General features: G+C 61.3%; 1 protein-coding gene across 1 annotated transcript; it reads left to right on the forward strand.

The window, feature by feature from the left end:
* Window positions 1-1,045: 1,045 nt before the first annotated feature.
* TMEM145 (transmembrane protein 145) lies at window positions 1,046-23,448 on the forward strand. The gene is made up of 15 exons (XM_074938968.1): window positions 1,046-1,189; window positions 3,608-3,682; window positions 3,775-3,852; window positions 12,441-12,527; window positions 13,103-13,204; window positions 13,285-13,369; window positions 14,176-14,247; window positions 15,243-15,311; window positions 15,644-15,724; window positions 16,292-16,370; window positions 16,647-16,740; window positions 17,075-17,247; window positions 17,670-17,790; window positions 21,433-21,633; window positions 22,764-23,448. Exons 1-15 carry the CDS (start codon window positions 1,064-1,066, stop codon window positions 22,956-22,958), a joined length of 1,638 nt encoding a protein of 545 aa, XP_074795069.1. The 5' UTR covers window positions 1,046-1,063; the 3' UTR covers window positions 22,959-23,448.
* Window positions 23,449-26,881: the final 3,433 nt, after the last annotated feature.

Raw genomic sequence — 26,881 nt, forward strand, 5'->3', positions numbered from 1 at the left:
ACCCCTCAGTCCCAGCCCGGAGCACCCTCCTGCACCCCAAACCCCTCATCCCCAGCCCTGCCCCAGCCCTGATCCCCCTCCCACCCTCCAAACCCCTCGATACCAGCCCAGAGCACCTTCCTGCACCCCAAATCCCTCATCCCTGGCCCACATCAGAGCCCTCATCCTCCTCCCCAACCCCCTGAGCCAGCCTGGGAAAATGAGTGAGAGAGTGAGGGTGGGGAGAGCGAGCAACAGAGGGAGGGGGGATGGAGTGAGCGAGGGGCGGGGCCTCGAGAAGGGGCGGGGCAAGGGGGTTCGGGTTTGTGGGAGTAGAAAGTTGGCAACCGTCAGGGCCCCCCTAGGCTTCAATCCCTACTGCGGGCACGAGACTCCTGCCCGTCTCAGAGATGGGGGGCATGGGGGCGACCCTGAGGGAAGGGTGGGACTCCTGAGGGTCTGGTATGTTGCAGGGACCCGCGAGGGGCTGTTCTGGATCTGGGGGTGTAGCACAGGGCCAGTGGCTTCATGCCAGGGGCAGACATTTGGGTAAGGGGGGGAGCTGCAGATGTGGGTGTAGCTGGGTGCAGTGCCTGGGTGAGGGGAGGTGGGGTGATGGGGAGCAGTCCTGGGGGGGATGGGTGCATGGGGGGCGGCTAAGGGGCAGTCCTTTGGGGGGCCATTCTGCTCTGGAGAGGGCACCTTGTCTCTGCTGTGCAGGCATGTGCCCAGTATTGGGGGGCTGAATGTTGGGGGTACAGTCCCGGGGGGGTTGGGTGATGGGGGCATTGCCTGACTGTGGGGAGCAGTCTGGGGAGGGGCTAAGAGGCAGTCACTGGGTGCGGGGGGGCAGTCCCTGACTGGGGGGTGGGTGCGGGGGAGACTGGGGGGCAGTCCCTGGGGGGGGGGCTGAGGGCTGGGTGCGGGGGGGTGCAGTCCCTGGCTGGGGGCTGGGTGCGGGGGGGCCTGGGGGCAGTCCCTGCCAGCCAGGCTCTGCACCAGCCGGCATGGGGGGGGCGGGGGGGCTGGGTCTTTAATCGGCAGCGCGCAGGGAGCGAGCCGGCGGCTGGACCGGGCGGCTGCCATGGAGCGGGGCCGGTCCCGGGGCCGGTCCGGACGGGCCCTGCGGCTCCTGGCCGCCCTCCCGCTGCTGCTGCTGCCCGCGGGCTGCGGGGCCAAGTACGTGACCGGGAACATCAGCACCAAGGAGGTGGGTGCGGGACCGACCCGGGCCCCGCTCTCCCGCGCCCCGCCTCTGCGGGGACCGGGCCGACGGCCCCGGCCGGGGGCGGATCCTGCCCCCCCGGGGCCTTTCCCCCCCATTCACACAGCTGGGGGTGGAGGGGGGGACGCAGCGCCCAGTGGGGCTGATGCCTGGCGAGGGACCTGGCTGCGGTTAGGCGGGGAGGGGGCTTCATTCAACCCCCCCAGCCCCATCACTGCATCAGGAACGGGGGTGGGGGCGGTCCCTGCAGCGGGGGGCTCTCAGCAGAGCTGCCCCCAAATCCTGTCCCCAGCGCAGGGGGCTCAGGGCCCCCCTGGCCCGACCGGGGGAGTCACTGTTTATATTGCTTGAAACAGGATTTTGCTGCTGCTCTGTTTGGCCGGGGGGAGCTGGGCCGCAGGGGGTGGCCGGGGGGGGGGTACTTGAGCCAGAGAGGGTCTGGGGGGGCTAGAGGGGTGGGATGTGGGGGAGCAGGGCCAAAAGGGAGTTATGGAGGTGTGAGGTGGAGGGGAATGGGGACATGGGAGTTATGGGAATGGGGGGAGCGTGGGGGTTATAGGGGTGGGGAGCTATGGGGTGTGAGAGGCAATGGGGTATTATGGGAGGTGGGGGGATTATGGGGGTGCGAGGCAGTGAGGGGGTTGGGATGCTGAGGTGGGGGTGAGGTGGTGGGGTATTATGGGGGGGCAGGGTATATGAGGGTGCAAGGCAGTGGGGGGGCTGAGGCGGGGTGGGGGCAGTGGGGGGTTGAGGAGGCTATCGGGGGTGAGGTGGTGGGGTACTATGGGGTGCAAGGCAGGGGGGCTGAGGCGGGGGGTGAGGAGGTTATAGGGGGTGAGGTGGGGGGGTATTATGGGGTGCAAGGCAGGGGGGCTAAGGCGGGGGGTGAGGAGGTTATAGGGGGTGAGGTGGGGGGGTATTATGGGGTGCAAGGCAGGGGGGCTGAGGCGGGGCGTGAGGAGGTTATAGGGGGTGAGGTGGTGGGGTATTATGGGGTGCAAGGCAGGGGGGCTGAGGTGGGGGGTGAGGAGGTTATAGGGGGTGAGGTGGTGGGGTACTATGGGGTGCAAGGCAGGGGGGCTGAGGTGGGGGGGTGAGGAGGTTATAGGGGGTGAGGTGGTGGGGTACTATGGGGTGCAAGGCAGGGGGGCTGAGGTGGGGGGGTGAGGAGGTTATAGGGGGTGAGGTGGTGGGGTATTATGGGGTGCAAGGCAGGGGGCTGAGGTGGGGGGTGAGGAGGCTATCGGGGGTGTGGTGGTGGGGTATTATGGGGTGCAAGGCAGGGGGGCTGAGGTGGGGGGTGAGGAGGTTATAGGGGGTGAGGTGGTGGGGTACTATGGGGTGCAAGGCAGGGGGGCTGAGGTGGGGGGTGAGGAGGTTATAGGGGGTGAGGTGGTGGGGTATTATGGGGTGCAAGGCAGGGGGCTGAGGTGGGGGGTGAGGTGGTGGGGTATTATGGGGTGCAAGGCAGGGGGCTGAGGAGGCTATCGGGGGTGAGGTGGTGGGGTACTATGGGGTGCAAGGCAGGGGGCTGAGGTGGGGGGTGAGGTGGTGGGGTATTATGGGGTGCAAGGCAGGGGGCTGAGGAGGCTATCGGGGGTGAGGTGGTGGGGTACTATGGGGTGCAAGGCAGGGGGCTGAGGCGGGGGGTTGGGGAGGCTATCGGGGGCTGGGGTGGGGGGGCCGTGGGGCCGATGGGATCCCCACCCCCAATTCCCGGATTATTCGTATTTTCTTTGCCTTCTTCAGCCTGCGGCGCGGTTGCCGTGGAAACCTGGAGCATGAGAACGAGAGGGGGTTGGGGGGGCAGCGTAGCCGGGTCAAAACCAACCCCCCATGGCCCACATCCTGGGACCCCCCCAGCCCATCAGTCCCTGAGTCCCCACCCCCCCAGGTCCCCTCGCCTAGGAGCCTGCACCCCGGTCACTCCTTGTACCCCTTATCCCCATCCCCCGCACCCCGAGGCTGCCTGCCCCCAATGGTCCTGTGGCCTAGGATGGCCTGTGCTGGGGGGCAGGGGGGGGAAGAAGGCCTGGTCGTCATGGTGATGATATTGTCCTACTAAGCTGCACCTTGGTGACATGATCCTGTACTGGGTGTCGGGTGACAGAGATTGGGTGGGGGAGGCAGCTCGGACTCCTGGGTTCTACCAGGCTCTGGGAGGGGAGTGGGGTCTAGTGGTTAGAGCGGGGGGGGGGGGAGCTGGGAGCTCGGACTCCTGGGTTCTGGCCCCAGCTCTGGGAAGGGAGTGGGGTCCAGAGGAGTAGAGGGGGAGGAGGGGCTAGGAGCCAGGACTTCTGGGTTCTATGACCTTGGGTGAGACCTTCCCCCTTTGCTCGTAGGGGGTGTGCATTGGCCCTTCCCTGCCACCCCCCCGTACCAGGCCTCTCCCTGTCTTCCCAGGACTGGGTGTTCCTCACCCGATTCTGCTTCCTCTCTGACTATGGACGCCTTGATTTCCGGTTCCGCTACCCCGAGGTGAGTGCCGGTCCAGTCGCCTGGATGCCTGGGTCCCTGCTGAGCCTGACTCCCCTATTTACCAGCTGCTTCTCTCTGGTTCCCCCCTGCAGGCCAAGTGCTGTGAGAATATCCTGCTGTATTTTGATGACCCATCACAATGGCCGGCCGTCTACAAGCAGGGGAACAAGGTCAGGGACAGGGGGTGCCTGGGCTGGTTTTTTTTTGGGGGGGGGGGTGTCTAGGGAGACCTTCCAGCCTTCTGCAAGGCATGAAAACTAGAGAGATATCAAATGAACGTGGCACTGGGACTCAGTGGGAATTTTTTGTAATATTGGTATGAAGCCTCTGAGTGCCTCCTTTTCCCCTGTGCAGCACTGGTCCCTGGGCTGGGGGGGAGAGAGGAAGGTCTGTGTTTCGGGCAGGCTAACATGCAGGTGTGGGTGTCGCCCTGCTGTCTAGGCCTTAATCCCCGTATCAGGAGAGCAGTGAGAAGACAACAGCAAATCCACTTGTCTGCACATGGACACCTGGCAACCAGGGACCTGGAGAGAGACGGACTTCCCGGCTCTCTGCAGGGTGCTGAGCCGTGTCCCCCAGCTCGGGGACAAAGGCGTGGGGGGAGGTGGGAGCTAGGCGCTGGCTGCCGGAGATCAGAGTGAGCTTCAGAGCTTTGGGCTCTGGTTGACCGGGCCGGTTCTGCTGGAACGGTCACTGCTCTCTGCTAACGAAGCACATCCTGCCAGGGCTCCAGGCAGCTAATGAACCCGGCTGTGGGCCCGTGCTGGCTGGGAGTCCCTGCAGCCCCTGGCAGAGGGTGCGCTGCTCCCAAAGATGGTACAAGTTGCCCTTGGGGTCTGTCTCCCTGGGACTCCCTGACACTCCCTGCCCGGAGCTCACCGGGCGGAGCTGGGGGGCTGATGGCCCAGAGGTCCCATCAGAGGCGGTGAAGCAGGCGACCCCTACGGCGCCTGGCCCACTGACGGGCTCCTCTCAGAGCCTGTTCCAAAGCTGGGCTGTAGCCCCGGCCCTGTGCACCCGTGACAGGCGCACATGGCATGGACGGAAAGCTGGCTCTCAGATGTTCTCAGTCTGTGATGGTGCATCCCGCGGGGGGGCACAGGGATTGGCTCTCGGCCCTGCACTAGTTCACACTTGTATCAGTGACCTGGAAAAACTCAAACACTGATGAAGTTTTCAGATGACACAAAAATTGGGTGGTTGGTAATTAACGAAGCAGCCGGGCCACTGATTGAGTGCTGGGCTCCAGCAGACAGGAGGTGTTTGAATGCACACCTGGAACACCCATACAGCCAGGAACAAAGGGCGGAGGTGCAGAGTGCTTGCGGGAGTGGGACTCAGGGCAGGTGCGTTCGGTCTGGCTGGGGGTTGTTCGGTTCCCTGGCTGTTGGTCTGGGTACGTGGGCCCAGAGTGAGCAGGTGCCTTGCCAAAGGCTGCGAGGCACTGGCGCTTTGATCAGCCCGCTGTTCGAAATCTCCCAGTAGTGAAGGGGCGCAGATGAGTGAAGCTGGAAGATTTGGTCACTTGCTAGGTGAACTCGAGAGCCGTGAACAGAGGCCGCTAACAGGAGCTTGGGAGGGAGAGTGGGAGGCAGGATCAGCCCTACCTGTGATCGAGATGGCCACGCAACGGACCGGCCATGTTCTCTTTCCTGCGTGAAGCCCACAGAGAGACCCTGATGTGCTGGAGCACTGAGGGGTGGGCAGAGACGCGGATGAGACTCCGAGGCTGAGGAGCTCCCAGACAGCCAGGTTCAGGAGACCCCAGTAGCCCAGGCTGAAGGAAGAAGAGAGCTGGCCACCAAGGAGTTAGAGAGAGAGAGGAAGTCAGAGAGGCCTGGTGGGTTGTAGCCACGGCAGGCAGACGAGCAAGGGGCGGGAGCAGGCTGTGGGCCCCAGAGAGAACAGGACGAATTCCATGCAGCCAGACGTTTCAAATCGACGCCAGGTCCTCAGCGTGGACTCTGCAGAAGACTCCTCTCGAGACACCTGTGGATGGCAGCTCAGCCCAACCTGTCAGAGTCAGACTTGCCCACGAAGGGTTCTCCAGCCGGCAGATGGTCCTTGTTGGGGCTTCCATGCTCAGACCATGGAAAGAATGTTCTGCGAGGGACAGGTGGGCACCAGGGCAGAGCCTTCCCGGAGCCAGGAGACCTCACTCTGAGGTTGGGCAGGCTTCACTGGCGACGGGTTGTGCCGGCACCAGAGACGCTGCGTGGCAGGGAATCTCGCAGGTAGGGGATGATGGTCCAAGTCGTCTTCTTGGAGATCATTCCTGTCCCACAAGCAGAGGGAGACAGAGGATTGTGGACGCGAATCGTGGTGCAGGGTGGAGGGTTTTGGTTTGTGGCGCCTTCGTCCAGTTTCTATGGGGAAAGGGACTGCGTAGTCGGTCTGGCCTCCACCTCAGCAGAAGGAGGGCCGAACTGCTCGGGGCCAGGCTGGCCCTCGTAGTCAGGAGGGGGATAAATGAACAGCAAGAGGGCAGGGTGAAAAGCGGGAAGATCTGAGAACTCAGCTGCAAAGCAAGGTGTTGGGAACAGAGTTAGGGAACCAGAGGACAGGTTGTGACGAAGCAGGACTGTTCTTAATGTTTCCTCTGAATAGTATGGGGGTGCCTCAGTTTCCCCTGTGTAGTTCTTAAGTATCTAGGCGGTGGGGTAAGGGTGTATGATCACTGCAGAGCCCTAGAGGGCAGGTGTGTGCAGGGGTCTGGACACAGACAATGGCCGACACCCTGTTTCCTGGCCACTGATGGCCTGGGCCCTTCCCCCCTGCAAGATGAGAGCTAAAGGGCTGGAGAACAAAGGAATCCGGTGCCCTCCTGGCCCGGGAAAGGGACAAAGCCCAGAGGAGGAGGGGCTGGAGGGAGTTTCAGTTTGGGGCTGGCTGGGACATGGAGTGAAGGGCAGACGTGGTTGTCTGGCTCACTGCCCCCCAAAATGGACCCAGCTGAGGGGTCCTGTTCTCTGCACCTACAAGCTCTGTGTTAGACCATGTTCCTGTCATCTAATAAACCTTCTGTTTTACCGGCTGGCTGAGAGCCACGTCTGACTGCGAAGATGGGGTGCAGGACCCTCTGGCTTCCCCAGGAGCCCCGCCTGAGCGGACTGGCTGTGGGAAGCACACGGAGGGGCAGAGGAGGCTGAATGCTCCGGGGTCAGACCCAGGAAGGTGGAGCCGGGTGAGCTGTGTGTCCTGCAGACAGGCTGCTCCCAGAGAGGAGACTCCTGCAGAGTCCTGCCTGGCTTCATGGGGAGCAGTTCCAGAGCATCGCCCGGGGACTCCGTGACACAGATCTAAAACAGAGCTTGTAGGTGTAGAGAACCAGACCCCTCAGCTGGGTCCATTTTGGGGGCAGTGAGCCAGACAACCGCATCTGCACTTCACTCCATGTCTCCAGCCAGCCCCCAACTGAAACTCCCTCCAGCCCCTCCTCCTCTTGGCTTTGTCCCTTTCCCGGGCCAGGAGGGCACCTGATTCCTTTGTTCTCCAACCCTTTAGCTCTCACCTTGCAGGGGGGAAGGGCCCAGGCCATCAGTGGCCAGGAAACAGGGTGTCGGCCATTGTCTGTGTCCAGACCCCTGCACATACTTGCCCTCTAGGGCTCTGCAATGATCATACACCCTTATCCCACCCCCTAGATACTTAAGAACTGCCTAGGGGAAACTGAGGCACCCCCACACTATTCAGAGGAAACATTAAGAACAGTCCCGCTTCGTCACAACAGGAAGAGAAGAAATTCTTTAATTGCCTGGACACTGGTGCTGGGAGCCTGGGTAACAAGCAAGAGGAATGGGAATTGCTGATTGATGAGCATAAATTTTGATTTAGTTGGTGTTACTGAGACCTGGTTGGGTGATTGACAAGACTGGAATGTTCACATTGATGGTTATAACCTAAGTAGGAAGGTTCGGGCGGGTGAAAGGGCAGGTGGTGGCACTTCACAAAACCAGCATCACCTGCATCAATGCTTGGAGTCCCTGTTGCGGGTGTGTCACTTACCTTCAATAAAGCCAATAACTCGCTGCTTTGCTGCGTGTAGGCCTCGTTCTTCCAGAGCATTCCTGCTAGGCCTTTAGTGCCCAGAACACAGACGTTAGGAATTGTAGAAAATTGATAAGGGAAGCCAAGAGAGACAAGGAGAAATCTATGGCCAGCAAAGTTAAAGAAAATAAGGAGTTGGAATATATTAGGAACAAAAAGAACCCTGACATTGGTGTTAGTCCATTACTAGATGGAAATGGTACAATTAGCCATAATAATGCAGAAAAGGCAGAAGTGTTCTGTAAATATTTCTGTTCTGTATTGTGGGAAAAACATAAGAGTGGCCATACTCTGTCAGATCAAAGGTCCATCTAGCCCAGTGTCGTGTCTTCTGACAGTGGCCAGTGCCAAGAGCCCCAGAGGGAATGAACAGAACAGGGAATCATCCAGTGATCCGTCCCGTTGGCTATTCCTAGCTGCTGGCAAACAGAGGCCAGGGACACCGTAGTCTCATCATGTGGTGATTGGTCCACTGCTGATCTCCTATTGACTGGGTCACACGCGCCGGCGTGACACTTGCTGAGGCCGCGTCTCGACATCCCAAATGGCTGATTCCTGGAGCAGCGAAGCTGGAACCGCAAGACGAGAGGCCATTCCCAATTCACTCCGAAGTGGAGTGCAGGATCGGGTCCAAGAGGGCTGCTTGGTAACCGTGACCATCATGTAAATAAATTTAGCATCCTCGTACGGCGGTGAGAAAACACCAAAGAAACCTCCCAGCAGCGTTTAACTTTAGAAAGAGGAACTACGCTACACAGAGGAGGCTAGTTAGACAGATGTGGAAGAGCAGCCGCCGGGGAAATGCCAGAGAGCAGCATGGAGGCTACTGAAAGACTCCGGCATAGAGGCTCTGGCGACAGGTCTCCCCGAAAGCAGAAAAGACCAGAGGAGGCCCAAGAGAATGGCCCCATGGCGACCGCAGAGTGGTGGAGGCCGTTAGAGGCAAAAAGGCACCCTGTAAAACATGAGGAGATAGGAAGCAGCGCACGCACTGGCAAGTAAAATGTACCAGGCTAATGAGGCTGGCCAGGAAGGAGTTTGAGAGGCAACTTGCAAAAGACGCAAATACGATCAGTAAATTTTTGTAAAGTGCATCAGAAGCAGGGAGGTTGCAAACAGGCCGTGGGGCGGCTGGCCTAGCGAGGTGCCCAAGCAGTACTCAAGGAAGACAAGGCTGTTGCAGAGAAACTTACTGAATTCTTTGCATCGGTCTTCACTGCAGAGGATGTGAGGGAGATTCCCACACCTGAGCCATTCCTTTCAGGTGACAGATCTGAGGAACTGTCCCGGACTCAGGTGTCAGTAGAGGAGGTTTCGGAACAAATTGATAAACTAAACAGCATTAAGTCACCAGTGCAGTAGGAAGAGAACCTGAGAGATAAGCCCTTGTACCAGAGGCCGGAGCTAAAGCCGTGGGCAAGCGTTGCTGCTATAAAGCAAAGTGAGCGGAAGTCAAGCTGTGAGTGGTACCAGAGCACCCCGCGATCAAGCGGACCCGGAGTACCCCGCGATCAAGGATGGTACAAAACTGTTCCCCAAGGAACACACTGGCCCTTCCAAAAGCTCAGGTCAGGGTGAAGGGTGATGAATAGAGATGTTTTGATCAAACCAACACATACAAGCAGCTGGGTGATAACTAGCCAGGTCAGGGGGCCGTAACTAACTAATGTCAGGGGCCGTATGTGACTTGTTTGTATCAGGGTATAAAGATGTATCTCAGGGGGGGTGTATTTGTCCAGCCACGGGGGGCATGGAAAAACCCACCACTGACTGATCTGCGTCCCTTATCACGGGCAGACGTGTCGTCGTCTCCTCGCAGAGTCTGCCAGGGGCTATTACAGTGCTTTGTCGACAATAAACCTGGCCTGGCGCCTTCGTTCGGATCCTGTGGTCATTGGGCGGGTCGCTCAAGGTCTGCTGTGCCGGCTGTCTGCGCAGAGCTGGGGCAGCACATGGGGAGAACACACACACGCAGCCGAACCTCTATGAACAACCAGGACCAGATGGTATCACCCAAGAATTCTGAAGGAAGTCAGATGTGAAATTGCAGGTCTACTAACTGTGGCATGTAAAATATCGCTTAAATCAGCCTCTGGACCTGATGACTGGCAGATAGCTAAAGTTACACTGTTTTGTTTTTTTTTTAAAAAAAGCTCCAGAGGTGATCCTGGCCATTACAGACCAGTAAGCCTGACTTCAGTGCCAGGCAAACTGGTAGAAACTATAGTAAAGAAGAGAACTGTCAGACATAGAGATGAACATAATTTGTTGGGGAAGAGTCAACAGGGCTTTTGTGAAGGGAAATCATGCCTCACCAATCCACTAGAATTCTCTGAGGGGTCAACAAGCATGTGGACAAGGGGGATCCAGTGGCTATAGTGTACGTGGACTTTCAGAAAACCTTTGACAAGGTCCCTCAACAAAGGCTCTTAAGCAAACTAAGCAGGATAAGAGGGCAGGTCCTCTCATGGATGGGTAACTGGTTAAAAGATAGGAAACAAAGGGGAGGAAGAAATGGTCAGTTTTCACAATGGAACAAGGTAAATAGCAGGGTCACCCAGGGGTCTGTACTGGGCCCAGTCCTGTTCAGCATATTCATAAATGATCTGGGAAAAGGGGTAAACCGTGAGGCAGCAAAATCTGCAGACGGTACAAAACTACTCAAGATAGTTAAGACCCAGGCAGACTGTGAAGAGCTACAAAATGATCTCACAAAACTGGGTGACTGGGCAACAAAATGGCAGATGAAATTCAATGTTGATAAATGCAAGTAATGCACATTGAAAAACATAATCCCCCCCATACATATCAAATGATGGGGTCTAAATTCGCTGTTACCACTCAAGAAGGATCTTGGAGTCATTGTGGAGAGTTCTCTGAAAACATTCCACTCACTGTGCAGCAGCTGTCAAAAAAGCAAACAATGTTGGGAACGATTAGGAAAGTGATAGAAAATAAGATAAAATATCATAATGCCACTGTACTAATCCATGGTACGCTCACGCCTGGAATGCTGCTCGCAGATCTGAGCACCCGATCTCAAAACCGGAAACAGTGGAACTGGGAAAGGTTCAGAAAAGGGCAAGAAAGATGATAGAGGGGATGGAACGGCTTCCTCATGAAGAGAGATTAAAAAGATTGGGGCTGTTCATCTTAGAAAAGGGAGGACAAAGGGGGGATGTGACAGAGGTCTATAAAATCATGAATGGCGTGGAGAAAATAAATAGGGAAGTCATGCAATACAAAAACCAGGGGTCACCCCATGAAATGAGTAGGCAGCGGGTTTAATACGCACAAGAGGAAGTAGTTTTTCATTGAGTGCACAATTAACCTGTGGAGCTCATTGCTATGGGATGTTGTAAAGGCCAAAAGTGTAACTGGGTTCAAAAAAGAATTAGATAAGTTCATGGAGGGTTGGTCCATCAGTTGCTATTAGTCAAGATGGTCAGGGATCCAACCCCATGCTCTGGGTGCCCCTAAGCCTCTGGCTGCCAGGACCTGGGAGTGGAAGAAGGGTGGATCCCTTGATAATTGTCCTGTTCTGTTCAATCCCCCTGAAACTCGTACAGGCCACTGTCGGAAACAGGATACTGAGCTAGATGGACCATGGCCTGAGCCAGTGTGGCAGCTGTTATGTTCTTATGATGTTAAACAGAAGCTACTAAAGTTAGACATGTTTAAATCAGGAGGTCCAGATAACTTGTATCCAAGAGTGTTAAAGGAGTTGGCTGAGGCATTTGCTGGACCATTAATGTTGATTTTTGTTTTCAATCAGTCTTGGAGCCCTGGGGAAGTTCCAGACGACTGTAAGAAAGCAAATTTTGTGGCAATATTTTAAAAGGGTAAATGGGATGACCTAGGTAATTATAGGCATGCTGGCCTGACATTGATCCTGGACAAGATAATGGGGCAGCTGATATGGGACTCGAGTAATGAAGAACAAAAGGAGTGTAATATAATTGATGCAAATCCACAAGGGTTCATGGAAGATCGAGCCTGTCGAGCTAATCTGACATCTGTTGTGTGAGATGTACAAGTCTGGTGGATAAAGTTAACAGTGTTGACGTGATAGATCCTGTCAGGCATTCGACGTGGCACTGCACAAGGGTTGGATTAAAAAACCAGAATGATATAAAACGAACCCAGCACTCGTTAGCTGGGTTAAAAATGGTCTCAAAACGTCACTTTCAGAGATTCGTCTTCACGCAGGTGGGTTTCCAGTGCCGCCCGCAGGGGTCGGTTCTTGGCCCTGCGCCAGTTCACATTTGTATCAGTGTCCTGGAAAAAAACCAACCCAAAATCCTCCCAGCTGCAGACGGCTAAAGATCTGGCGAGGGGTAAATACTGAAGAGGCAGGAGCGGGATCACTCGGGTATTAACACAGCTACACCTTGATGTCCCATGTAGGGCAGAGAACGTCTGCCGTATGTGGGAGCTAGACCCACCCGGATGGAAATAAGGCCTAGGGCAATTAACCCCCATCGGGGGCAGGCTTTCAATCCAGCCGGTATGTTTCCCTGAGAGACCGGCTCCAGTGCTGCGTCCTATAGGCGGTCACACTAGATGGTCCCTTCTGGCCTTGGAGTCTATGACACCCCCCCACACACACACTTTCATTAACGAGGAGGCACTCGTTAGCAAATTTCTTCACTGCAGTGGGTTTCTGGGGGGCTCGGGATCTCCAGTGCTGATGCCTCTACTCCCCCCCCAGGACTGCCTGATGAAAGAGTCTGTGATTCGGCCAGAAAACAACCAGGTTATTAACCTCACCACGCAGTACGCCTGGTCAGGGTGCCAGGTAAGGGCCCCATAACCTCCCAGGATCCACCCACAGCCCCCCTCACACCGTATGCCTGGTTGGGGTGCCAGGTAAGGGCCCCATAACCTCCCAGGGTCCCCCCACAGGCCTCCCGCACTGTACGCCTGGTTGGGGTGCCAGGTAAGGGCCCCATAACTCCCCAGGTTCCCCCTGCAGCTCCCCCCCACCATAAGCCTGGTCGGGTGCCAGGTAAGGCCCTGTAACCCCCCAGGGCCCCCTGGAGCCCGTTCCTGCAGTGGAGCAAGGGGGTAAGAAACTCCCCAATCCCAGACTTGGGTCTAGCTCAGCCCTGTGCCGGACCCCGACCAAGCATCCCCCAGCAGCTCAGCCATAGGGCTGGACCCCGGACCCGGAGAGGCTCAGCCCAGGCCCCCGCCTCGACGCGAGAGGAGGACCCTGCAGCTGCCAGCGCTTGTGGGAGGTGTCTGGCCTGACGGACCTGGGGGCAACAGACGGGTGCACGGGTACCCACCCACTGGCTCTGCTGCCCCCTGCATCTCATCTCTCTGCCCCCTTCCCACCGCCCCGGCCCGGTCCCTCCATCTCGCCCCCAGGTGCTGAGCCAGGACTCCGTGCGGTACCTGAGCTGTGCCAGCGGCCGGAGTTTCCGCTCGGTCCGCGAGCGCTGGTGGTACGTGGCCCTCAGCAAGTGCGGGGTGAGTTTGGCCGTGTCCCCCCCCACAGCCCTCTGGCCATGCCCCCCTCCCCGGCTGTGACCTCTGACCTCTCCCCGCAGGGCGATGGGCTGGAGCTGGAGTACGAGATGATCCTGACCAACGGCAAATCCTTCTGGACCCGGCACTTCTCTGCCGACGAGTTCGGTGGGTCCTCAGTTGGGGGTGGGGGTCAGCAGGAGAGGAGCTGGGGGGGCAGAGCGTGCTGCCCCCCCCCGGTCTGCCCCACTGGTTCCCTCTGCCCCTCCATGTCTCCTGCCCACGGAGTGAGGGGGGGTCCAGCACGTCCAGCACTAACCCCTGTCGCAGGATATGCCAGGGCAGTGTTACCACCGCAGTTACCATCTCCCTGATGGTCTTGAAGCTGAAAGTGGGGCGGCCCAGAGGCCGGAGACCGTATGGTGGCCTTTGCATTCAGGGCAGCGCGGCCTAGCAGCCAGAGTCAACGTAGCTGCAGTGTGGGCCAATGGCCAGTACCTGGGGGGGAGGAAGGAAGGGGCCACCACAAGGGGGGTGGAGGCCCGGGTAGGGGGGCCCGGGCCCACCCAACTCCACTGGGCCTCGACCGAGGGCCCTGCAGTGGTGGAGCGGGCCCCCATGGGTCAGCCGGGAATCCCACCGGAACCCGCGGACCTTGCTCGGGTGGGAGGAACCGCTCGCGCCCCCTCCCTGGGTCACTGGCAGCCGTCTAGGAGCACCGGGGTCTCCAGGCTCCAATCTCCAGTCCGGCTCTCAGGGTCTCCAGCTCCCTGGGTTCTTCAGCTGCAGTCCCCGCCCAGGGTCCTTCCCCTCCGGGGGTCAGCCCAAAATCAGCTGCCTGCCTGGGCTGCTCCCTTTTATACCATGCCCAGCACGGTTGAGGCGTGGGACTTAGCCGCCCGTCATGTGGGGTCAACCCTCTCTTGTCTTGGGCGGGGTATGCACACCCCGTCACCCCCTCCTCTCTTCCCCAGGAATCCTGGAGACAGACATCACCTTCCTCCTCATCTTTCTCCTCATCCTCCTCATCTCCTGCTACTTCGGCTGTGAGTGCTGGGGGTGCAGGGGAGGAGGGTGGGGAGGGGTCAGTGTGTCACGGAGTCCCTGGGCGATGCTCTGGAACTGCTCCCCACGAAGCCAGGCAGGACTCTGGGGGAGTCTCCTCTTGGGGAGCAGCCTGTCTGCTGGACACACAGCTCACCCGGCTTCCACCTTCCTGGGTCTGACCTCGGAGCATTCAGCCTCCTCTGCCCCTCCGGGCGCTTCCCCCAGCGAGTCCGCCCAGGCGGGGTCCTGGGGGGGCCAGAGGGTCCTGCCCCCCAACTCCGCAGTCAGACGGGACTCTCAGCCAGCCAGTAAAACAGACCATGTCCCTGTCGTCTAATAAACCTCTAACACAGAGCTTGTAGGTGCAGAGAACAGGACCCCTCAGCTGGGTCCATTTTGGGGGGCAGTGAGCCAGACAACCCCGTCTGCCCTTCACTCCATGTCCCAGCCAGCCCCAAACTGAAACTCCCTCCAGCCCCTTCTCCTCTGGGCTTTGTCCCTTTCCCGGGCCAGGAGGTCACCAGATTCCTTTGTTCTCCAAACCTTTAGCTCTCACCTTGCAGGGGGGAAGGGCCCAGGCCATCAGTGGCCAGGAGACAGAGTGTCAGCCATTTATGTACCCTGGCCCTTTGCTCTCCAACAATTACATCCCCTTATCCCACCACCTAGAGACTTACGAACTGCCTAGGGGAAACTGAGGCACCCTACAGTATTCAGAGGAAATATTAAGAACGGTCCCACTTCGTCACACAATGTCTTTGTCCCGGGGGGTGGGGGTGAGGGAGCTTTTGCTGGGGGCTTTAACTGGGGCTGGGGAGGGGAGATCAAGCCCTGAATTGGGGGCTCCTCCCAGCTGGTGGCTTGTTGTGATCTGGGATGACCCCCCCCCCCAGGTGGAAGTGGGAGAGGGGAGGGCAAGGGAGGCACGTTGCAGGGAGGGAGAGCCACAATCTGGGGGGAGGGTTTCTCGCTAAACCCCCGTCCCCTGCCTCAGATCTGCTCAAGGGACGCCAGCTGCTCCACACCACCTACAAAATGTTCATGACAGCGGCCGGCGTGGAGGGTGAGTCTGAGCTGGGGCTGCAGGTCGGGAGTGAGGGGCACCGGCAGAGCGGGGCGGGGGGAGCAGGGCTGGGCTAGGAGGGGGCTGCAGGTCAGGAGTGGGGGGCACTGGCAGGGCTGGGGGGGGCAGGGCTGGGCTAGGAGGGGGCTGCGGGTTGGGAGTGAGGGGCACCGGCAAGGCTGGGGGAGCAGGGGGTTGTGGGTCGGGAGTGGGGGGCACCAGCAGGGCTGGGGGAGCAGGGGGTTGCGGGTCGGGAGTGAGGGGCACCGCAGGGCTGGGGGTCGATGCCGGGTGGGGAGGGGGCTCCTCACTCACTGTCTCTCCCCCCCCAGTGCTGAGCCTACTCTTCTTCTGCATTTACTGGGGTCAATACGCCTGCGACGGTGTTGGGAACGGCAGTCTCAAGATCCTGGGTGGGTGCTGGGCGGGTCCTGCAGCCAGACTGGACGTGGCCCCGGGAAGGGAGGACTTGGCTGTGCCGGGGGAGCCGCGGTGGGAGAGATTGGGGGGCCATTGGGAGGCACCAGCCGCACACGACCCCCCGGCGATGCCAGAGGGGCTGGCGCTGTCCCAGGCTGTACCACCGGGGCCTGGAGCAGGGCAGGGAGGGGACCTCCCATCTGGGCTTGGGCTGGGGGCCACGCGGCTGGATCTGTGCCCGCTGGTGGGCTCTGCGATCCCTGCGCCCGGAGCTGGGCCCCCCGTGGCCCCCGGGCCTGGTGCTGGGCCCCCCACGATCCCCACAACTGGTGCTGGCCCGGCACCCGGAGCTCCAGCAGCAAAAGGCCGGACGCGCCCCATGGTTAGTTGGGGGTTTCCCCCTCAGGAGCCCTTTCCCAGGGTAACGGGGCTCCATCCCGGTCCCTGGCCTGTGCTGTGGGTCGCGGGGTCCCATTTGGCCGGGGATGGAGACTGAGTGTGGCTGGGGGGATGTGGGGGGCTCATGCCTGGCCCCCAGCTCACCCCCCCTCTCTCCCCAGCCAAGCTGCTCTTCTCCGTCAGCTTCCTCGTCTTCCTGCTGATGCTAATCCTGCTGGGGAAGGGGTTCACCGTCACCAGGTACCGCCAGGCCCCGGCTCCCCCGGCTCCGCCCGGGGCTTGGGGGTGTGGGGGAGGTAGAAGTGGGGAGCAGTAATGGGGTGGGGGCAGTGAAGGGGGGCCGGTGGGGGTCAGGGAGGTGTGGGGGCAGTGAAGGGGGGCCGGTGGGGGTCAGGGAGGTGTGGGGGCAGTGAAGGGGGGGTGGTGGGGGGCAGTGAGGGGTGGGGGCAGTGAAGGGGGTCTGGTGCGGAGCAGTGAGGGGTGGGGGTCCCAGCTCATGGTTCCCCCCCGCCCCAGGGGCCGGATCAGCCACACGGGCTCCATCAAGCTGTCGGTGTACATGACGCTCTACACCATCACCCATGTGGTCCTCTTCATCTACGAGGCCGAGGTGAGACCCCCTGCAGGGACGCCCCTCACCCCAGGGACCCCCTCCCTGACCCCACCCCTGCACCCCCTCCAGGACTCCTTCGCAACCCAGGGACCCTCCCTCGAGCCTGTCCCCCTCTCCCTGGCACCCCCCCATCCCCCAGGATTTCCCCCTCCCCAGGCCCATCTCCCTGTAGCCCCCAGCTTGGGCTTTAGCCCAGGATGGGATGGGGCCATGCCCCCTGAATTTCTCCCGTTAGCCCCACCCGAGAGCTCGGCCCCCGGAAATTGGGGGTGCAGGGCGGAGCCCCACTCCCGTGCTGGGCCCTGGGGGTGCTGACCCAGGTGGGGGGCAGTTCTTTGACCCAGCGCAGGTGCTGTACACGTATGAGTCGCCGGCCGGCTATGGGCTGATCGCGCTGCAGTTCCTGGCCTACGTCTGGTTCTGCTACGCCGTGCTCACCACCCTCAAGCAGTGCCCCGAGAAACAGCCCTTCTATGTCCCCTTCTTCGCTGCCTACACCCTCTGGTGAGTACCCGGCCCCCCTCCAGGGACCCCCGCAGCCCCCCAGGAACCCCCATACCCTGCACAGGGAGTCTCTGACACTCTTCAAACCAAACACGGGCCGCGTGTTTGAGACCCTGCCTTACGCCATGGGGGTTCACTTTCAACCTCATAACTGCATACATGAAATGATAACCTACGGCCTCCCTATGACAAGATCCCTGTTACAGCCGTGCCCAGGGCATCAGGAGTCTGCCGAAGACCCCCGACATGACACACTGCATTGGGTACCGTACAGTCATTTTATAAAGATGAACATGGGGGTGCAGGGTGTTCCCCCGAGGTACAGAGCGTCACAGGGGGACCGGGGAAGGGGATAGGTTTTGGGGTAGGGGGACCTGAGGGAGGGGGAGTTCTGTCCACTCACCACCCTGCCCCCCCTGCAGGTTCTTCGCGGTGCCGGTCACGGCGCTCATCGCCAACTTCGGCATCCCCCGCTGGGCCCGCGAGAAAATCGTCAACGGGATCCAGCTGGGGATTCACCTGTACGCGCATGCCGTGTTCCTGGTGAGACCCCCATGCCCCCCACCCCCTGTGCCCCCCGCCAGCCCCCCATACCCCCTGTACGCACACACCATGTTCCTGGTGAGCCCCCCGTGCCCCCTGCCACCCCTGTGCCCCCCACCAGCCCCCCATACCTGTATGCGCCGTGTTCCTGGTGAGACCCCTGTGGTTCCCGCCAGGCCCCCAGGCCCCCTGTATGCGCACGCCATGTTCCTGGTGAGCTCCCCATGCCCGCTGCCGCCCCCTGCCCCCTGTACGCGCACGCCGTGTCCTTCTTCGAGTGCTTGCTCCGGTCCATTCGTGTTAGGGGTGCGCTGGCCACGTGCCCCGGTGCTGGGAGTTTTCCCGGCTCTGGCGCCGTCTGGAGCGGCGCCCGCACAGCGCGGTGTAAGGGGCCCCCTCTGCTCCCCCCACCCTCGGTTCCTGCTTGCCAGCACTGCCGGTGCGGGAACGTTCCCTGCTTCGGCAAAGCTCCTTGTCCAGATCGGTTTGGTGTGAACTTCTCTCCTGTGCAGTTATTCAGGTTGTTAGGTAGTTTCCCTTCGTGTGTGAGCTACTTAGTTGTTAGTCCCAGTCGGGCTTCAACCCCTGTGACCATTGCAAGAAACCGATGCCGGTGAGTGACCCCCACAGCAGCTGCTTAAGGTGCTTGGGGGACGCCCACAGCAGTGACAAGTGCCGAATTTGTAAAAGTGTCAAGCCTGGGACGAAGAGAGAACGGGACGTTGGTCTCCGAGCTCTCCTGATGGAGTCGGCAGTGACACCAGCACCGGGACCGCCCCGCTCGGACTCCGCACCGAGCACCGTGGCCTTGGTGCGGAGTGCTCCACCGGCTCCGTCTTCGGACCGGCGTCCATCACCCCCCCCCCGGCACCGGCTGCAAAGTGAAGGCCACGTGGGGTCCACCTCCCACGTCCTGTGAAGGGAAGGAGAGGGGCAAAGACCCGTGAGGGGCAGCTCGTCACCTCCCTGCGGGAGTTGGGGCCCACCCCAGGACGCGGCTGCTACCCCAGACAGCAGCTCGGGAGTCCGGCGCCTGGTGGTGCCGTCGACCCCAGAATCCCTGCAGGCGGCGCAGGACATTATGTCCCTCCCGGTGCCGGCAGCACCCCGGTCCAGGGGTGAGCCTGTCTTGGGACCCTTCCAACGGTCCCCCTCAGTGCGGCATCGCTGCTCGCCTCCAGGAGCCTCCGCCAACGCTCGCCTGCCCAGAGCCACCACGCCTCGGAAACGGGACAGCCAGCCCAGCGAAATCCCGGCGTCGGGCCCCGGACTCAGGGCACTGCTCATCTGGCTCCAGGCGCAGGGCACCGGTGGAATGGCGCAGGCCCGCTGCGGTGCGCCCATCCCCGAAACCCCGGCACCAAGAACACCGTAGCTGTTCCCCGTGGTCCCGTGAAGGAAGCTGGCAGTCCTGGGAACCTTGGTTGGTGCCCTCATGCAGGTCCCAGTCGCAGCTCCGGCGCTGGCTTTGAAGGGACCATGGTGAATCGTCGGCCTCGGCACCGTCCTGGTCCCCCAGACGTGGCCCTTCCTCGTCGGGCTTGCAGAGGGCCAGGAGTCGCTACCAGCAGGACAGGGTTGGTCGTCGGAAGTACCGACCCCCCCATGGCACCGCCACTCGTACTGTGGCCCCAGGGCCAATGTCCCACCCCGGCATCCCTGGAATCCCAGGGGGTTTCTGCAGCCATCGCAGGGACACGGGAACCCGTTGGCCCCGGCCCCTCGCCTGCCTTTGGACATGGATACAACTGTGCAACAGACCCGTCTGGTCGGCCCGATCTTGAAGGAGGGTCCTGTTGAGCAGGTCTCGGGGGTGACAGAACCACCCGCACCTGCTCCCTCCTCCTCACCAGATAAGGCCATTACTGGGCCCCCGCCCATGGTCCCACGGGCCACGCCAGGGCCTTTTAAAGGGGGTTGGCCCCCAGGCCCCAGTTTGCGCCGAGGAGCTGGAGGAGCCCCCAGGCCCCCTTTTTGACGTGCTCAGCTCGGCGGCCCGGTGGGGGTGGCACTGCCAGTGCACGAAGGGGGAGTCAAATCACAGAATCGTTGGAGCAAACCCCCTCCTGCTTGCCCCCATTTCTAAGTGGGCAGAGTGCAAGGATGTGCCCGCAAAGGGGTGAGAATACGTGTATACGTCACCTGCCCCGAGCTCTTCGGTGGCGTCGGCCGTCGATGAGCGGGACAGGCAGGGCCAACCGGCAGCAGCTCCCAAAAATAAGGATGCAAAGAGGTTCGATTGATTCGGGAGGAAAGTTTGGCCACCCTCAGCTGGAGGTTCGAGGACAAATAATCATCAGGCCCTGCTTGGCCACCATGATTTCAGCATCTGGCAGGCTCTGGCCGAGGTCTCCGACTCGCTGCCGGAGGATCCCAGGAGCGAGTTCCAGGCAATCCTGGACGAGGGCAAAGCACGGGTGGGACCAAGCAGTGAGGGGAGCGGCTGGTTGCAGCCCTCTGGCCCCTCCCAGGGGTGCAGCTGTCAATGCGGGACGTCCCATTCGACGGACAAGCCCTGTCTGCGGAGCACACAGATACCGCGCTACGGAGCTCGAAGGGCTCCCTGGCTACCTTGTGGACCCTCGGCCTCTACCCCGGGCCCAGCCAGGGAGCAGTTTAAGCCACAGCAGCTACGGGCTTCGGCAGCCAGCCCAGGTCGGAGCCTGTCCGTCAAATGAGCAAAGGCGACAAGCGCCGTCAGAGCCAGCAGCCCTCGACCTCGGCGCGGTCCTGCTCCACCCGCTCCCAGCGGGCTTCAAAGCGGCGTTTGGAGGGTGAGCCTGAGGGCGACCTTCCCGTCGGTGCCCTGGGTCCTGCTTCCCACCGCTTCTCCAGCTGCCTGCCCCCTTCCCTCCCGGCCTGGGCCTGTCGGGCTGCGCACCAGTGAGTCCTCAGTTCTGTGGCTCAGGGTTATTTATTTCTGCCCTCTGTCACGGACGCCCCGGGCGATGCTCGGGAACTGCTCCCCACGAAGCCAGGCAAGACCCTAGGGGAGTCTCCTCTCTGGGAGCAGCCTGTCTGCAGGACACACAGCTCACCCGGCTTCCCCCTTCCTGGGTCTGACCTCAGAGCATTCAGCCTCCTCTGCCCCTCCGTGCGCTTCCCACAGCCAGTCCGCCCAGGCGGGGTCCTGGGGCAGCCAGAGGGTCCTGCCCCCCAACTCCGCAGTCAGATGGGACTCTCAGCCAGCCAGTAACACAGAAGGTTTATTAGTCGACAGGAACATGGTCTAACACAGAGCTTGCAGGTGCAGAGAACGGGACCCCTCGGCTGGGTCCATTTTGGGGGGCAGTGAGCCAGACAACCCCGTCTGCTCTTCACTCCATGTCCCAGCCAGCCCCAAACTGAAACTCCCTCCAGCCCCTCCTCCTCTGGGCTTTGTCCCTTTCCCTGGCCAGGAGGTCACCGGATTCCTTTGTTCTCCAACCCTTTAGCTCTCACCTTGCAGGGGGGAAGGGCCCAGGCCATCAGTGGCCAGGAGACAGAGTGTCGACCCTGGCCCTTTGCTCTGCAACAATTACACCCCCTTATCCCACCACCTAGAGACTTACGAACTGCATATGGGAAACTGAGGCACCCTACAGTATTCAGAGGAAACATTAAGAACAGTCCCACTTCATCACACCCCTCCTCCCCCCACAGATCATGACACGCCCCTCGGCGGCCAACAAGAACTTCCCGTACCACGTGCGCACCTCACAGATCGGCATCGTGGAGGAGGGGGCGCCTGGCACCAAGTTCCCCCACCACGTCTACGGCAACGTGACCTTCATCAGCGACTCCGTCCCCAACTTCACCGAGCTCTTCTCCATCCCCCAGGGCCCGGTGGGGGGCACCGCCAACGTGAGAGATGGGGTTGGGCAAACAGCCCCCGCCCTGCTTGTCCCTCTCCCTGTCTACCCGGCCCCCAGCCCCAGGGGTCCCTGGATAACCGGTCCCACCTTGGGGGGGGGGTCCCTGGATAACCTGCCCCAAACCAGGGGTCCTGTGCAAACAGCCCCTGTCCCTGTCTACCCGGCCCCCTACCCTGGAGGTCCCTGTCTACCCGGCCCGCTGCCCCGCTCTGGGGGTCCCTGGATAACTGGCCGCGCCCCAGGGGGTCCCCAGATAACCTGCCCCAAACCAGGGGTCCTGTGCAGGGCGTCCCTGGATAACCGGCCCTCTGCCCTGTCCCAGAGGGGCTGTGTCCCGGTGCTGGGCGAGGGGCGCCCCCATCACGGGGTCGCAGGCTCGGGGCTCTGGATCGGCTCCGGATGAGGCTCATGCAGGACTCTGGGGCAGCATCTCCCCTCAGGGCCACTGTCACCAGGGCCAGGAGCCTGCCCGGCTTCGGGGCCTCCTGGGTCCGACCACGGAGCATTCAGCCCCCTGGTCGCCCCAGGTTATTAGTTGGGGGGAACCCTGCGTAGAACAGAGCTTGTGACCAGGGACCTGCAGCAAAGTCCAGCCGGGGGGCGGGGGCAGGAATCCAGAGCCCTGGGCTCCAACCCCCCAACCCCAAGCCAGGAGCCTGACCAGTTTCCCCCAGCCCAGCCTCCCACCCCCTGTGGCCCCCCCTCCTCCTTTGTCCCTTTCCCAGGCAAAAGGTCACCTGGTCTCTTTGTTCCCAACACCTGGTGGGGGGGTCAGTTGCTTGGTTACAGGGTGTCCACCATTCTCTGTGCCCCAGGTATTTACACCTGCCCTCCAGGGGTCTCCGCAGGGTCACACACCCGTATCTCCCCCTCCCCCGCCCAGATACGTAAGCAATACATGGGGAAACTGAGGCACACACAAAGTATTCAGAGAAAACATTAAAAACATTCACAGTTTGTCACACCCCTGTATAGCCAGCCCCCTGCCCTGCCCCAGAGGGGCCCCTGGTAACCAGCCCCCTGCCCCGCCCCAGAGGGGCCACGTCCCGGCGCCAAGGGAGGGGTCCCCGTATACCCAGGCTTGCGCCCCCGGCACTGACCCCTTGGCTCTGCCTGCAGGCGCGTGAGCAGGTGGAGGAGACGCCGGCAGAGCGGACGACGTCAGAGCTCAGCAGGCCCCATGTGCTGCTGAAACCCCCCCCGGGGGGTGAGAGCCAGCCCCCCCCGTACCAGCTACAGGCCCCCCAGCTGCACCCCCCCAACGGCTACACCGAGTACTTCAGCATGCACACGGGGGGCGCACGGCCCGTCTAGGGGCCCATCCCCCGTAGTCTGCCCCCAGCCCCGCACCCACTGCAGACTGAGGGGGCCGGACTGCTACAGGCCCCCCCCATCCATGTAACCCCTTCCTCCTGGGTAGCTCCTTCACGCCTCCCTCATGGCCCCCAGCCTCCTGCCCCAGTGACCCTACGGGGGCCCCCCAGCACGGCTGCCCCCGGCGCACTGATGGGGCTGGAGTGGGGGGGGTGAGTGGCCTCCCATGGGAGCGTCCCAGCTCCCCTTCACCCCACAGTGTGGGGGGCCTGGGGGCTGGGACTGAATGAACATGAGGGTTGACCCCCACAACAGGGCTAGGAGCCCTCTCTCCCCCGCCATGAGCATCGGCTGGGGACCCAACCCCTGCCCAACCCTCCCCTGGCGCCTATCGAGTGTGTGTGGGGGGCAGTGCTCTTGTTACCATTCCCCCCATAGCCAGGCTGCCTGTCCTCCCACCCCGGTCAACCCCTCCCCCAGCTCCCTGTGCCCCCCAAGGACATTGCCCCCCAGCCCCTCCCCCAGCCCCACTTCTGTGCCACTGATTCTGGCGCCCGAAGCTGGAGAATTTCTGGAGTTGTTTTTGCCAAAATAAAGAGGATTCTCGTGTTTCTATTGGACTGTGGAGTGTGTGTGGGGCGGGGGCAGGGGCCCAGGGTGTGTGGGGGGCGGGGTCAGGAGCCCGGAGTGTGTGGGGCAGGGGCCCAGGGTGTGTGGGGGGCGGGGTCAGGAGCCCGGAGTGTGTGGGGTGGGGGCCCAGAGTGTGTGTGGGGCGGGGGCAGGAGCCCGGAGTGTGTGTGGGGCAGGGGCAGGAGCCCGGAGTGTGTGTGGGGTGGGGGCCCAGAGTTTGTGGGGGGCGGGGTCAGGAGCCCGGAGTGTGTGGGGCAGGGGCCCAGGGTGTGTGGGGGGCGGGGTCAGGAGCCCGGAGTGTGTGGGGTGGGGGCCCAGAGTGTGTGGGGGGTGGGGTCAGGAGCCCGGAGTGTGTGGGGTGGGGGCCCAGAGTGTGTGTGGGGCGGGGGCAGGAGCCCGGAGTGTGTGTGGGGTGGTGGCCCAGAGTGTGTGGGGGGGCGGGGTCAGGAGCCCGGAGTGTGTGTGGGGCGGGGGCAGGAGCCCGGAGTGTGTGTGGGGTGGGGGCCCAGAGTTTGTGGGGGGCGGGGTCAGGAGCCCGGAGTGTGTGGGGTGGGGGCCCAGAGTGTGTGTGGGGCGGGGGCAGGAGCCCGGAGTGTGTGGGGCAGGGGCCCAGGGTGTGTGGGGGGCGGGGGCAGGAGCCCGGAGTGTGTGGGGTGGGGGCCCAGAGTGTGTGTGGGGCGGGGGCAGGAGCCCGGAGTGTGTGGGGTGGGGGCCCAGAGTGTGTGGGGGGCGGGGTCAGGAGCCCGGAGTGTGTGGGGTGGGGGCCCAGAGTGTGTGGGGGGCGGGGGCAGGAGCCCAGAGTGTGTGTGGGGCGGGGGCAGGAGCCCGGAGTGTGTGGGGTGGGGGCCCAGAGTGTGTGGGGGGCGGGGTCAGGAGCCCGGAGTGTGTGGGGTGGTGGCCCAGAGTGTGTGGGGGGGCGGGGTCAGGAGCCCGGAGTGTGTGTGGGGCGGGGGCAGGAGCCCGGAGTGTGTGGGGTGGGGGCCCAGAGTGTGTGGGGGGCGGGGGCAGGAGCCCAGAGTGTGTGTGGGGCGGGGGCAGGAGCCCGGAGTGTGTGTGGGGTGGGGGCCCAGAGTGTGTGTGGGGCGGGGGCAGGAGCCCGGAGTGTGTGGGGTGGGGGCCCAGAGTGTGTGTGGGGCGGGGGCAGGAGCCCGGAGTGTGTGGGGTGGGGGCCCAGAGTGTGTGTGGGGCGGGGGCAGGAGCCCGGAGTGTGTGTGGGGTGGGGGCCCAGAGTGTGTGGGGGGCAGGGGCAGGAGCCCAGAGTGTGTGTGGGGCGGGGGCAGGAGCCCGGAGTGTGTGTGGGGTGGGGGCCCAGAGTGTTATACCAATAAAATAAAAACCAGCAGGATCTTGGTAAAGGGGAAAAGGCAAAATGCCACACTTATTGTGACTCCGGAACGAACCCTCGTAAGCAGTGAGTTGCGGCAATAAGATGCCATCCATCTCCTTTCGTTCGCACGCACGTTCTGCAAGGCTGTTCCCATAGTTACCAGCCTTAGAGTTGCTCGTGCCAAGCCACCGGCCAGGCGGCCTGGACACGAGGAGGGAGCAGGGCCTCGTCGGATGCTCATCTGACGCTCCGGGAAGGTGGTTTGCAGAATCAGACCCCGAAGTTCTCACTTTCTAGAGTCCGTTTTTTATAGGAATTTCTTCCTAGGCCAGTCTGTGGAGGTGGCTTCATCATGCTGCTGCTGGATCAGTCAGCAGATGGCACATTCCTGACGGCTCCGTGCTGCCAGGTGTTCTCTTCTTCTTTGGGTCTCCCATCCTTGAGGCTGCTGGGTGGATCCCAGTCTGCCCTCCGGGGGTCCTCTGGTTATTTCCACTTGACGCCTTCTTCAGCCGATGGACACTGGATTCTTAGGCTGGCACCTCCCTGATCACTCAGTTATTATCCACACCAAGCATCCATCCACATACATCCTCTATCTCTGTTTTAATCACAATTGTTAACAAGCGAGATGAATACAACAAAAGGGCGGGGAGTCTCTGGGTGCTGTTTCTGTTGGTACAGAGTGTTGCTTTGAGTCTCTCTCTGTGTGAGTGGTGGTTGTTAAAAAGAATTGCTTTGGGAACCGACTCTGTCTCAGCATGTACTAACACAATTAGCAGCTTGCAGGTTTCACACAGAGAGGGAGAGAAACAGAACCAAAAACCAAGAGACATCTTAATTAGTAATACCCTGGAATTTAAACTATGGGGAATCCAACTCATTTGTGATTTTAATACAGAACTGTCATGGAGTGTGGGGGAGTCCAGGCCCTGCACCCCTCTTCCTGGGATTCACTGAGACTCTCAGCCAGCCAGTAAAACAGAAGGTTTATTGGACAACAGGAACACAGTCCAAACAGAGCTTGTGGGGACACCCAGGACCCCTCAGTGAAGTCCTTCTGGGGGAGCAGGGAGGTTAGAACCCCAGCCCTGGGGTTCCCTGTGTTCCTCCACCCAGCCCCAAACTGAAACTAACCCCCCCCAGCAGGCTCCCTGCTGCAGCCTCCGTCCACATTCCTGGGCAGAGGTGTCACCTCCCCCTCCCCCTCCTGGCTCAGGTGACAGGCTCTCAGGTCTCCCGTCCCCAGGGCACATTCCCAGGTCAACACTCCCCCCTCCCTGCTGCGTCACATCCTCACACCTCTCCCCCCTTCGAGACTGAACTGAGCGGGGTCACTGTGACCAGTGACCTGGGGAAGTTCGGGGCCCCCTCTCCGGGACAGCGCATCCACTATCAGGTTGGCACTTCCCTTCACGTGGACCACGTCCATGTCGTAATCCTGCAGGAGCAGGCTCCACCTCAGGAGCTTGGCGTTGGCTCCTTTCATCTGGTGCAGCCAGGTCAGGGGAGAGTGGTCGGTGTAGACGGTGAAGTGTCGCCCGAAGAGATAGGGCTCCAGTTTCTTGAGGGCCCACACCATGGCCAGGCACTCCTTCTCGATGGCCGCGTAGTGTTGCTCCCGGGGTAGCAACTTCTTGCTCGGGTACATAATGGGGTGTCTCTCCCCCTTTTCCCCCTCTCCTACATTAACACCGCCCCCAGTCCCGTGTCGGAGGCGTCGCTGAACACCACAAAGGGCTTGTCAAAGTCTGGGTTTGCCAGAACTGGGCCACGGACCAGAGCCTCCTTCAGCGCCCGGAAAGCCTCCTGGCACTGCTCGGTCCAGACCACCTTGTCTGGCTTCCCCTTCTTGCATAGCTCAGTGATGAGGGTGGCTATGGCGCTAAAGTGGGGCACAAATCTTCGGTAGTATCCTGCCATCCCAATAAAGGCTTGGACCTGCTTTTTGGTGTGGGGAGCGGGC

This window comes from Natator depressus, chromosome 24, assembly GCF_965152275.1.
Source record: "Natator depressus isolate rNatDep1 chromosome 24, rNatDep2.hap1, whole genome shotgun sequence".
NCBI lineage: Eukaryota > Metazoa > Chordata > Testudines > Cheloniidae > Natator > Natator depressus.